General features: G+C 48.3%; 1 protein-coding gene across 1 annotated transcript in view; it reads left to right on the top strand.

Moving 5' to 3' along the window:
- LOC138521256 (myosin-6) overlaps positions 1–13,925 on the top strand; it is a 149,569-nt gene that overhangs the window by 23,746 nt on the left and 111,898 nt on the right. The window contains exons 3-5 of the mRNA XM_069633953.1: positions 1,261–1,404; positions 7,957–8,113; positions 12,535–12,562. Of these exons, the coding sequence (XP_069490054.1) occupies positions 1,261–1,404; positions 7,957–8,113; positions 12,535–12,562 (329 nt within the window). The remainder of the gene's footprint in view (positions 1–1,260; positions 1,405–7,956; positions 8,114–12,534; positions 12,563–13,925) is intronic.

Here is a 13,925-nt window from a genome sequence, read left to right as displayed (position 1 = left end):
TAAGAACACTCATCGTGCTGGCTTTACCCTTCATCCCAGTAGCAAAAAGACATGTCACAGTAAGAAAATATGTCTAGGACAGCTTCAAAAATGTACACTAGTATGGACACTTAAAAAACACTCTGCATGCTGGCTTTACCCTTTATGCTGAGTAAAAAATGCCATGCCAAAAAAAAAAACATGTCCAGACGATGTATTCCAGAATGGCCATTTATGGATACTCATCATGCTGGTTTTATTTACCCTTGATGCCAGTAAAAGAAATCCATGCCACAGTAAGAAAAAATGTCCAGATTGGCTCATCCAATGTAGGCCAGTATGGCCAAACAAGAACACTCATCATACTGGCTTTACCCTTGATGCCCAATAAAAAATGCCACGCCAGGGTACAGGAACATGTCTTTGATGCCACTGCACAAATGGACCCCATCCCCCATTAACCCACCCGCACAAAATCTGAGGTCTGCTCTCCGGCACACATATTCATACAGCATTTCATATGGCAGTCATACACCCACACTCTCTCATTCACCTGTTCCCCTATAGAGCATTCATGCACTCTCACTTTATTATTTACTCGTACACTCTCACATACATGCATTGTGTTTCTTACCTGCTGCCCGGTTTGGACTCCTGAAGCCACCAACACCAAAGGTCCCTCTGGCTCCAGTGCAGCACGTTGCAGGAAGCACAGAGTGTTTCCTGATTTCTGCACATGTGTGGTGTAGCTGGAGTGCCTCCATCACACCGCCCATGTGACCTAATCGTACAGGGAGGTGCAGGAGCACCCCTTTGTGAATTTAGGCCCGCACTCCCCCAGCCTGCATCCCTAATGGGCCGTGCAAGGTAGCAAATCAGAACGCTGCCGGCTTTGCATGGCCCACTGGGGCTGTGCGCTCTGGAATTGAAATTACCAAAGGGAAACCATGTTTCCTTTCAACAGTTAAAGCCAACCCAGCAGCGCTCCATTCGCTTCTTTCTGTAGCTGAGAAAGCGCTCAGTGTTTTTACGGGACTGCCTTGGGTTCTTCCATAGCTGGTGGCTGGTTGGCATCCCATCGTCCATTATGGACTGGTAGTGGGCACTACCTACTGAGAGTCTGTGTTATTGCAGCAGCATACGCTGGCTGAACAACAGCTGCTGCTGCTCCCCTTTGGGTACAGTCGAAAACACTTGGCTCAATCCCTTCGTAAGCCTCTAAGAATGAATGTTTGAATGATTTTTCATGCTCACACATACCTTTCTGCCATTCCACTCCAGACGGTGACTGTGAAGGACTGCAACGTGCACCAGCAGAACCCACCGAAATTCGACAAGATCGAAGACATGGCTATGCTGACCTTCCTGCACGAGCCAGCTGTGCTGTTCAACCTCAAAGAGCGTTACGCAGCCTGGATGATCTATGTAAGTCTACTGTCTACTCTCTGCACCCCCTTTTCCCCCCAACTACAGTGCTTCTTCACTTTGTTGTTGCTGCATTATTTGCACCCCTGTGATGCTGTTAAGACAATTTACTGCTGCTTTATCCATTTTATTAATTTAATTGGTGTTTTATATCGTGCTTAATACCTGAGCTCGGTTTCTAAGCGCGGATCCGGGATTCGAACCTCTGTTGCTCTGCTTGGTCTTGCACCAAGACCAGCACGTTGCCCCTGTGCTCCCCTCCGTTCACAATGGGGATGCTACTACATTCTTGTGCTGTTGTCACGTGCTAGTGCTGTCATTGCATGGTATTACTGTTATCCCTGTTATGAAACTCTACTATTATATAATTATGTTACAATAAACGTACTTTGCACGTCTTCATCACTGGCGGCCTGCTGCACGGAAGTAAGCTGAGACAGAGGCAGGATTGAGTGACTTAGTCTCAGGAAGAGATGGCTTGAGTAGTTTACGAATCTGTAAGTTCTCTGAAGTTGGTCACTTCTAGGGGGGCTCAAACTTCCCAAAATGTGCCCTGTGAGAAAGTCAAGGTTTGCTGGGTGGCTATGACTCCTCCTCCTTTTGGATTCCTGCAGGATTTCCTGAGAGTCAAACCTAGCCGTGGGTCTCAAAGCAGGGTTCAAGGTCCGCCATCCAATTGCAAGGCCTGAGATTCGAGTCTTGAACCAATCCAAAACATGATCAAGGGCCTGCCCAAGGCCCAGGTGGCTTCCTGCTTCCTATGGCTGTCAGGGTAGGCATGGACAGGACAGGTCCACAAATTGATGGTTTTGGAGGTATTTTAGAATTCCTTTTACAAGTTTAGAGGCGTTTAGGTTTTTTTGGTGCAGTTTTTTAGTTTTTAGTGGTGTTTTTGTGTTTATTGATATCTTTTTTTATCCCCTTGCGTCTTATGAGTGTTCTTTAGACTCCCTCTTTAATCGTCCCCTTTTACCCCTTTGCCCATTGAAAAACACCCCAAAAGTTCCTCTTGTACTTTCCCCCTTTGCCTTTGTGCCACCCCAAAAACACAAAAAAGCCAAACAATGTTTCCTGTACATTTGCTCGCCTGTGTGTTTGTAGAGACACATTTGTGTATGTGCCTATATGGCTCAGTTACCTTCCATACTGTTTATGTGTTTTGAGAACTGTTTCCCATCACTTGAGCCATGAGAAAATCCCAGTGTTTTTCTTTGTCACTTGCATTTATTTTGCACATTTACACTTTAGGCATGTTACGCCCATTTGGGTTTTGCACATTGTGGGAAACCAGAAGAAGGAGGTGGATTAGGGTGTGCCATTTTCAAGGGTGTTTATTTAAATAATAATGAAAATGCCTGTCTTGCCCTTCTACTATGATGGGAGTTGCCTACCTGACAAACTAAACGTAAGGGTGCTTGTCGAAGTCTAAAAGAAATAGTCCTTAGTCCAAATCCTATTAGCTATCTTGCCCTGCCACTTAGGAAAAAAACAAAAAAAAGATGGAGGCCGGAGCATTAGCCCCTGTCCTTGGTTGTTGCCTGGCCCACGCACTTGGATAGCTTTTCCAAGCAGGTTTGTGATTAAAAGTTCATGAATGTCTCCCAATACAGTCTTCAACCTCTCTGCAGGTTCTGTATGCCAACTTCCACGCGGTTCCCTCTTTCCAGGAATTAAGGGTTTCTTGATTTAATTCCACCATTTTCCTGTTGGTGCATGTCAATATTCTTGTTTTGTACTTATGGACTGGAACCCTCCAGGTTCTCTCCCTCTCCTGTTCTGTTTGATAGGTTTTGTGTATTCTGGGCTGGCCCAAAGTCCTCTGGCCCTTTGACAGGCTGGCTTTAGCGGGGCCTCAGTGGGGCGTCTGCTCGCTCAGGTTTTTTTGGCTCCCGTAACACTTGTGGCTTTCTCAGCCTTTAGTAGTACTGGCTCTTCGTTTCTCAGGGCTCTCCAAAGGCCTTTGGCTCTCTGACAGGCTAGCTTTAGCTTGACTACGGTAGGGCCTCTGCACGCTGAGGTTTATATGGCTTCCATAACCCTTGTGGCTTTCTCAGCCTTGAATACCATAGTTTGCCCCCAACAATGGTGTTACCTCTTCGGGAACGTTTGCTTCCCTTCCGCTGCCCAGCTCGGCAGGTAATGTACTCCTGGTACGGAGGTCGGGATTAGATGCCTCTGCTGCATTCTGTTCTCAGGTGCCAGTTAATGGGCCACATGCCCACTGCAGCGTCCGTGTGGTGGCGCGACCAGGTGAGACGGTCACTTTACTGGCTCTGTCTCGATCTTGAGCTTGGCTTCTTTGCCAATCAGAACACCAGCCTTATGGCATCTCACTAGCGATCCGCTCGCTCTGCCAGCACACTACTGCTAGCTCCGCTGTCTGGCATGGCTCTGCCCCTCCAGGACGCGTCCCGTCAGAGGATCACCTCTGAAAAGGATTCCCTCCTCTTCCTCATGATTCCATGTTCCTCATGGGTATATTTGCATCCTCACTAACGAAAGGGGTGTGTCATTTCTCTTTGACTGTGACGTACAGGTGGGATCCAGCATTGCATGAAGCCAAAGAGAATGGAGAAATGTCACTACCAAGAGAATCCAAATTAGAAGTAACAACAGTCTTTCCGATTCCCATGTAGGCAGACAATGTACTCTGGACCGGGAGTGCCTTATCGGAATGGGAGTCCTTGTCCCGAGAGGGGAGTCACTCCCAGTGAGGTCCCACTTGCCCAGACCCCTAATGAGGGTTTTGCTGAGTGGGCTCACTTCTCTAGCGTCAGAGGGAGTGGCTCCCCTCTGGGGAGAAGAAACAAATAGTCCAGATTCGTCACAACTTTAAGAGCTGAAGTAAGATGTCCTTTTATCTGGAGAGAGTGGCAGGAGGAGGAGATGATGAGGAGCTGGATTACACCTCAACCTCTTTTCTAGAAGTTGAGGTGGAGTGATAGCCCAAGGAGGAGGGTGGATGGATGTTACAGTGGAGCCACTTGAGGAGTACCTGCAGAAAGTGGGCGAGTGCATTGATCTTGGAGTTGGCAGGGAGGAGAAGGTACTTGAGGAGCAGAAAGGATAAGTAGTTACTCAGGCACAGGGCGAAGAAGAGCAAATGAGGAGGAGGTTGTGATGCTTTAAGACAACAAAGAACAACAGACGCAGGAGCCATAGATGATCCCCCAGCAGACTGCTTAGGAGGTGGAGACTGAGGCCACTGCACCATTTCCTGCCTGTGTCATCGGGGCATGTTGAACTCAGGATTTCCTCAAGTGTGGGAATTCAGGTCAGAAGACATCCCCATCCATGAAATCCCCACCCATATGGGTATAGATGTGGGACTACTTCAGGCAGCTGTAGGATGTGACTGTCAGAGGGGTGGTGTAATATGCAACCTCTGCCAGAAGAAAGTTCATCAGGGTAACCCAAGTAAGAGTGACTTGGGCACCTCCTCGATGTGCTAGCACTTTAGGCTGTGGCACAATAAGGGTTTCATGGAGCACAGTGGCACCATGGACTAGCAGAGCCACTTTATCACCTCTGGCAGTGCATCCTCCCATTGTTGGTGGTATAATTCAGGGTGTGGTGCCATTTGAGCAGAACAGGTGAACCAGCATGATGAGGGATACAGGCAAATACTGCATGCATTTCCTTACCTTTGTCGGTCTTGTGAACTGAATGACAAGCCTGCGGTGGATGCCGTGGAGAAGCACATGCTCCTGTAACATCCTACCCTTTTCTAGATGACTGGACATGAGGGTACTAAACAGAGAACATGGTGCATTGGGAGAGTGCAGAAAAAAGGTATTAGTGACTTTGCTGGTTGGTAGATATTGAGAAATGTGTGGCCTGCAGGAGCACAGGGAGAGGTAGTGGCTAATGAGCCCACACAGCAGCACGCTACTACTAAACCAGCAACTCTCCCAAGCATAAAGGGGAAACATGCATGCCTCCTTTGCCTTCTTTGGTAAAATGGCCCGAGGGCAGACTATGCTCTTCAGTAGTGGTGTAAGCTGATGCAGAAGCAACGCAAACAGCAATAGTGTGGGTGCACCAAAATATACACATAGGATCTATAATTAAGCAAACAAAAATGTGCACAACTAATAAAACACTACTGGCACACGTGTGCAAGAGAAAACACAGAGAAAACAGACTTTTTTTTAAAAAGAGGGGCACTCTGGGTTTGTAGACAGGGATGCTGAGGCAAAGATTTCAGCAGCAAAATATCAGAGTTTATGAAGATGCTTTAAAAAAATGTAGGGCGTGAGATCTTACAAGTCGCTAAGACCCTTTATGGCAGGTGAGGGGAAAGGATCACTTCACATACTGTTAATTCATGTTCCGGGGGCTCTGCAGCATTGAGCCAGGTTTCTAGGGGCTTCCTGATCAGTAATTTAGCGTTGGGTTAGTGAGCTGTTCTTCTGAGTCCGACACACGGTATGGCCCATGCAGCGAAGGTACGTACCACAAAGAAGCTTGGGACAGACAGGCGATGTTTGGCTCGTTGTGGCTTACAAGCAGTTTGAGGTAAGAACTAGGGCCCAGGGCTGTTCCTTGTCATCGATTTTGCTGATAGATCACGGCCAGGACCTGCGTGGGCAAGGTTAGTCCTTGTTCTGCACTTTCACATAGAGAAGGTTACCGGAGAGCACCCGCAGTAACTGCTTCTTACAGTGAAGGGGGTCTTGTTTCCAGTGTTCCGGCAACAGATAAGGCCTTAGTCCACAGAGTAGCTTCACCCGAAATAAGCAGATGGGCTAGTTGCGGACAAGCGCTTGCCTCTTGCTTGGAAGTCTCTGACCTTGACTTTGGAGCAGACTGCACTCTCAACCAGGCTTCAGCTAAATATTTCTTGTTTAGTCGTCCAACGATGAATCAACTAAGGGGAGGGTATCCCCCTTATGTAGGCAAAATGCTACAGTGGATTGGTAGAGAGCAATCCTGTTGTCAAGGGTCACATTCAAACTGCTGTAACAAGTGTCCTTTGCCTTTTGCGGTCATGAACAGAGTGCCATGTCTACAGTGGAGGGGGTCAAGAGGTTTGGGGAGCCCTTGCACATCCAAGACGGTGAGACCCCTCTATGGTCTGAACGTCTACTCTGGGCTCTCTAACTACACCCCTCCTTCCTCTGTCTGCCTACTTTAAAAGGACTCCAGTAATCAGCACCATGGTGTGAGAGGGCTATTGCCATGGCAGGACTGTCTTTGAAGCACCGAGTCCCAGGGGATCTCCTAGGGAAGGCTGCTGTTCCCTGGAGGAAGTATTCCACTACTCTGATTTGGGGAATCTAAGAAGGCCTCCTGGGCTGAGTCCCACATGTTTATTGTGGGTACATCCAGGCCAGACAGCTACCATGCCCCAGGACCCATCATGTATGAGTCACTGCTCACCAAGCTGGCTATATTATATCCAATGCTTGTGGATGTATAATTGTGTAATGCCAGTAGCCACCATGCCAAAAACCAGACATGGCTTATATTTATATTTTAATAACTGCCACCACGCTGTCCGGGTTACACGATTATAACATTTTTAACCAGAGGTGCAAACAGTGGAAACACCACCTCTGTTGTTCTGCTGTGTTCCAGGATGCACATATGACCTTTGAACATGGCCTGCTGCCACCACAGGATATTTGCTGGGGTTATCAGGAGACGGTCCCAGAAAGATACTTGTGTGCATTAGACTGTTCGGCATTAAGCATTAAGAAAGTGGGATCTGATTTGCAGATCCCTTTTCTCGGAAACAGAATTACCTGCATCATTTTCACATTAAAAATAAAAAAACTCAGGCTATCCCACACTCGCTGGATGGTATTCTGTCATAGTAGAGCCAAATAAATTGAGGCAAAATCTCGAGGTGTAGAACTAGGACTCGAAGAGTGGCTCTCTTGGTTGGCAAAGCCAAATAAATTGAGACAGAACCTACAATTTGTGACTGCATTACTAAGACTCTGAGAGTCACTCGGCTCGTTGGTAGAGCCAAATAAATTGAGGCAGAACCAACCTAAACCCAATGTTGTTGTTAACCGGACTGAAGAAGTCAAGAATGTAACACTATGCAGACGATGTTGTGCGGTTATGCTGATTGGTACAGCCAAATAAAGTGAGGCAGAGCTTCTAGTTTGTGAACACAGTGCTAGAACTCAGAGAGTGGCTCCACTAGCTGGTAGAGGTAAATAAATTGATGAAGGAAAAACTAAGATGTACTTTTGAGATTTACTCAGCGACTACTCTTATAGTGCATCCTGCTGCACCTTTTATAACTTCTACTGTGGTTTTCTTATTCGTCAGTACTTTGCAGTGCGCTTTACGCCTGTTATTGCTTCCTACGCGGTGTGTTATTACACGCTAGAAATGGATTATTATTCTCTGCTGCTCTTATTAAAACGACCTTTAATGTTATTACCCTTTGTTAGGTTCCATTAACTGCACCTCGCCTACTCTTTCTTTTACAGCCTTTCAATCACTCAATTCCTATCACGCTATCTGCTTATTTGCAATTGTTCGTCTTTCCTCATGTCCCACTCCTCTGTCTTTCTCTCTGGCCTCCCCTTGCAGACCTACTCGGGCCTCTTCTGTGTGACCGTGAACCCCTACAAGGCCCTGCCTGTTTACAGTGCAGAAGTGGTGACTGCGTATCGCGGGAAGAAGCGAGCGGAGGCGCCGCCTCACATCTTCTCCATCTCTGACAACGCCTATCAGTACATGCTGACAGGTAGGTGGCCTTCTCCCCATGCAATTACTGCTGCTTTTCTTCCTGCCCCTTTCAGGATCGGTGTTCACAGCTCTACAGTGTACTGTTTGCAATCAGATCTCTTCCTAGTAGAATGGTTGTTTACGCTCTGTATGCACTACATTGATGTTGGATGAATGTTTACATCCCCCTTGTTTAGAACGTTTGGCCTTTCTGTGTATGCAATGGAATTGTACACTCTCAGTATATTTACACTCTGAATAGGCAGCTTTTAATGCCCCGGTTACTTACTGGTAATATTCATTACTCCTCGTCATAGTACTTACTCATACTTGCAATCTACCTTCTGACAGAGCCCTTTAACAAAATTCCATGAATTATTTCTTGATTGCCACACCCACTCACATCTGGGTTATAAAGCACATGATCTGCCCAAGAATCACCCTGACATACCAAAGAAACCAGGACGATCTTACCACTGAGAGGGAGAGGCGAGCGTCAGTACCATGACGAGGAAGGGTAGGACTAAGGCTAGTGAAGATTACCGGTAAGTAATTGGGGCGTCCACATCCCAGGCAGTTGTGAGTGAAAGAGGAAACATCAGTGAGCCCAAGTGGAGGAGGCAACCTGAGAAAGAGAGAGAGCTCAATCCCCAAGCGCAGGGCCCCAATGCACGATGAGCCCCCCTCGAGTAACTTCTGGGGAGCAGGCACCACTATCACCAACCATGTACTAGTGTCAAAAGGGCACCCTCAGCAAGACACTCAGCAGAGGAAACCGCGGCCTGTAAACCCACACCAGCACCCGAAGCAGTGATGCGCAGCCCAAAAGCAATTTCCACTTACAATGACAGGAAAGGCATCGCAGGACTGCTGCCACAAGCCGAACCAGCGCCTCAGCATACCTGAGGAGATTCCAGATCCAGCAACCAAGCGAGCAATCGAGAGAGACAGGCTCAGTGCTCTTACCGCGAGACGAGATGCTACCCATAGGCCAGTCAGAACGAGAACCAGCACAGAGAATCCTAAATGACGCACATCCCTACCAATCAAGCCAGTGTCCCCTCTGACCTGTACGCGGCACCACTGCAGACCTACTGACAATTCCGAATCAACTTGAAGCGCAGTCACACTTCTCTCTGAGCCGCCAGAGCCACAGCTCACCAGTAGGTGACGCACCACCAAATTCAACCGCCTGAGGCCCCTGTTGGGGCCCGCCTCCGGATCACCGGAGTTCCACACGTGGGCTGGGGGCACCCAGCATAATGCAACCCATTCAACCATGTTCACATGGTCCCAACATCTGCAAGGGGACCGTGTTGCCCAGCAGCGACACCGTCCGAGGGAAGGGCCTCGTGCAAGGCCCTGTGGCGCTGCCAGCATGGTGCACGAACAAATCGACTGACGAGCCGGAAGCGGCTCGTCCCTTTTATTTCCATGGTCACATGGTTACCCGGTACCATGTCCCCCGTAAGGGGTGACATGCAACAGCCCCCAGAGCGAAAGGCTTCACAAAGGCCAAACTGTAGGCGCAGGATGGCCTAAGGCCCCAGCAACTACCATACCTCGGGGCTGGTGAGAGGGGGTGTCTGTGCAGGCTGATTCATCCCCCTACCCCTGCGGGGGCGTAGTAAAAGCAATAACCTTCTCTGAACCCTTTCTAAAAGGCAACCAACAACATTTGCCGCCCTGCTTGAACCCCAGTCCAAATGGAAGACATCAAGCAGTACTGAGATGAAGTGCAAAAACCAGGAATGCCTGACCATCGACCCACGAATAGGCGACGCCGTACTGTATCATATGAACGAAGGACAATCACCCTAAACACGTAGCCCACCAACAGACCCTATCTGTGCAAAGCGGACGCAAGAGGGTCGGAGCAGAAGGAAGGAGACAGGAGAGGCAACCTCACACGCCGCTGTACATCACTCAGGACAATAGCTCACAAAGTGCCCAAAGGTCCCAGAATGGCACCGACCGTAAGCCACCAAATCACCTCACTGGTAGAAGGGCTGTGCTGGAGTGCCATCCACCCAGCCAGCATTCTGCCGACCCAGAAGTGGATCAAGTCAGACCACACCACACGATACCTACCAGTGGGCCTCCAAGGCAGCTACCCAGATCTGAGAGGCATGCTTTGCCACCCCCAAGCCGGGCTCCCAAAATACTACCCTTCATCAAAGAAGAGTCAAGGCGTTAGATGGCCAGGCTACTTTCGCACCCCAGGCCATTCCCAACTACCTCCATCATAGGCTGGATTTTTCCCAGGATACCAGACTGGTTCCTAGTGCTTGTTTCGAATGACAAAGTTTCGAATGACAAAGTTTTTTTTTTAATGGGGGGTCCCCCCAACCCCTGTTTTTCTACCCCTTAACAGCCATTTTAGTTTTATACCTACAAAAAAAATGCATTTTTTCGATGCATTTGTTTCCAAACTTTGGCATTCGAAACTATATATCCGAAACAATGCCTGGATACCAAACGATCCACCCAACCCAGAGGCTCGCAAGGCAGCTGAGCTCTCTTTCCAGCAACCATCAGGGGCTGAGGGCCTGACATCTGACCTTTCTTCCCCCCTTTCCTGGGTCAGAGGACCTGAAGGAGGCGGGACTTTGCCTCCCACCCCCACTGAAAACAGTCAGCAAGGAATGAGGCCATCATTCTGTCCAACACCCTGAAGAAGAAGCCCCTGTGGGAAGTGATTAGACAACACCAGAGGCAATATCATGTCATTGTAATTGGTTATTTATCACATGCTAAATACCCAGAGCTTTCTAAGCGAGGACCCACGTATCGAACCTGTGTTGCTCGGCGTCGTCTTGCTTCCAAGGTGAGCGCATTGCCCCAGAGCTATCCTCCCGAGACCAGTGTACTCACAACTGCTGCCATAGGAATGAACTCGCCCATTAAGGTGCTTCATCCGTGGCTCATGGACTGTGTGTGTACTCCTGCTGCTCAATCCCAGTGCCTCTCCTAGCTGCAGCTTCCGTAGAGTTATCTGCACCCCCCAGCCCCGCTGATCCAGGCACCCCCGGCTCTTATCACTGTATGAACCCACAGAGCGGCCTTATCCCAGGCCTAGTGCTGCCCTTCCCATCAAAATGCAAGCTCAGCCAAGACTAGGGGAGGAAAATGAGCAGCATACCTGAACCCCAAAACCCATCAGTGGGCTCCCATTTCAGGAAGGAGGAGGCAAGCCCAGCAGGCCTCCGCAGGGTTCCTTTTCTGAAGGTCAGAAAGCAAAAACAGGAGGTGGATTCTGGGACAAGTCATGCGCTTTATACCCTGGATCGGAGGAGGAGGGGCCATAAAGGAAAATGCATGAAATGTTTTTAAAGGTTTATGTCAGAAGGCTAATTGCCTTCATAATTACTGGGACGAGGAAGAGAGCCCTGAGGTAATGCTCTCTCCATACCCTTATATGCTTTCTCTACTAGATGACAGATTGCATGCTCTCTGAGTTTACACTTTTATGACCTCATAGTAGGTGCATGGTTTAACTCCTGCATATCAGGGGTCTTAACCCTGGTCCTTATGCTGGCAGTAACACAATGGATTCCTCTTGAATAATCCACCGTTAATGCCTCCCACAATCATCATATGTGGGAGGCATTTACACTTTAACTGCAAACGTGCTGGAAAATAAACCACCTACTGCGTGCCTTTGTAAATGACTCATGTAACACTACTGTAAGAAATGCGTCCAGATGCCTAAGGGCTTGGTGCGCTATAAAAATACAAATACAATACAATACAAAAGTAAAATGTAAAGGTGATTTCGCCACTTCATGGTGAAAAAGTCAAAAGTTGCATGGTGCGGACCTTTTTTATACTTAAGTGCAAACGGAAGTGGTTCTCTCCGTGCAATTCGCGGTTCAAATAAACATGACCCCCTACTGTTCACAATGTTCCTGGAAATCATTTTTAAGGCCTGCAGAGTGTAACAAGTAGTGGTAAAAGTGTTAGACCATGTTTACTACCACTTTTTACACCCCCAGGGCCTTGGGATTTGCTGTTACTTGGCAGCCAGAGTTGGAGAGTAAAGTTCTTCCAGCTATGGTGTCAAGTCCATCTATTTTTTTGCCCGCATGCATTTTCGTGCTGGTGGAAAGCCATCAGATTCCTATGGAATATTTGTCTGACGTTGCCAACTGGTAAAAGCGAGCGGATTCCATAGCAACCCAATATAATTGTTAATTGTGAGAGCCAATTACACTTTTCCACAAGCACAGAGGGAATTCACGTGTAAAGAAGATGTTGCTTATATTTCAGACTTTACTTTTCCATTTCACCGTGGAGCAGTTAATAACTGCACAGAGGTGCAGATGTACGCGATCCTCTCCAGGGCAGCCACACTTTATTTAAAATGGCCGCCCCAGTCTACTTTGGCTTTGCATAGAATGGATGTTTACAATCTCCTTTTTTCCTCTTCCTCTTTTGCAGACAGAGAGAACCAGTCTGTCCTAATCACGTGAGTAAACAGACGTTTTCCTCCATACATGCACTCCATTGCGTGGCAGTCACTCTGCACTGAGAGGCCACATCCTTTGACAAGACGAGGCTGGGTCCTGGGGTTTCTGCTGCCACTGAGGGAGACTGATCTGTAGAGTAGGGTGACCAGACGTCCCACTTTTCCCAGGACAGTCCTGCGAAATCGCCCTCCATTCTCGGCTCCCAAGAGTTTTTTTTAATGTAATGAACCCCATCCCGGGGTTGGATGGGCGGGTAGCTGCGGTCACAGCTTTTGCCGGGAACCGATTAAGAAATCCCGAAATCGGGGGCCGGTGGGACTCTAGTCTACCTGCGCGTGAAGGCTTTTCACACCCCCATTTCCTCACCTTCCCCTCCCTGGTCACTCTCCTCCAAATGAGAGGAGTGTGTCTGTGAACACACCCCTGCAACAGGCCTGCGACATAGAAGTGGGACTATCATTTTATCTGAGTCCTGTTTGTGTTTACTGTAGTCCTACGTCTATGTCGATGGCCATTTTTTTTTTATCTGGTCACCCTACTGTAGAGAGATAGCATATTCCCCTCAAGAGCTATGCACTCGGAGGGTGTGGGAGCTATAGAGTCTCACCTCCCTTTGTGATGGGGCCTAACACTAAGGGGTTTGCTTTCACATAAAGCTTGCTACGCTGCTGGGGGCACTGTACTATTTCCCCCAGCCTTTGCTGCATTGCATAAAATTGTCCCCAGAGTTGGTACCACTCCCGCCTGGCATTGGTAATGCCCGCACTTCCAGATGGGGTCACATCATAAGGTGTTCCCGGTTTTGCAAGATTTCAGCATAAACCTCGCTCTGAACAGTAGGACCACAAAGGTCCTCTTTTTCGAACCTGGTGTAACATTAATGAAAGATGTAAATGCCTTGTGCAAGGCTTTTACGTCTTTCATTAACCTTACACCCTATTTTCCTGGAATTGTATGGCTGAGAGCAGGGGGTTGAACGCATCTTGCATTACCATCACTCCCTCCTGCTCCGCCATACAAATCCTCCAGTGTTTGCGCCAACATTCATTTTCATGCCTGCGCAAATTCTGGAGATCCCAAAGTGGTACGGCTGCTTTATGCACCAACAAACAGCAGGCGGGTCCCATAGGGATCCATTGTAAAAGCATTTGCTTCATTTGCACGGCGCAGTACAAAAGAAGAGAGATAGCGGCGGCATACACTTTTGTCCGCCAACTTTTGCCCTGACTGCACTTTTGCACTCTGCTGTGCAAATGACCAAAATTTGGCCTCAGGGGCTTTTTATGTTGCAGTGTTAATGTGGCGGCTCCCCACCCCAAATTACGTGCTCTTACAAAATGAGATCCAAAGGGTTAATAGAGA

The sequence above is a fragment of the Ambystoma mexicanum genome, chromosome 13 (genome assembly GCF_040938575.1).
Source record: "Ambystoma mexicanum isolate Mex_15411 chromosome 13, UKY_AmexF1_1, whole genome shotgun sequence".
NCBI classification, from domain to species: domain Eukaryota; kingdom Metazoa; phylum Chordata; class Amphibia; order Caudata; family Ambystomatidae; genus Ambystoma; species Ambystoma mexicanum.
The sequence above is the reverse complement of the archived record's forward strand: the minus strand, read 5'-3'. Positions and strand labels throughout refer to the sequence as shown.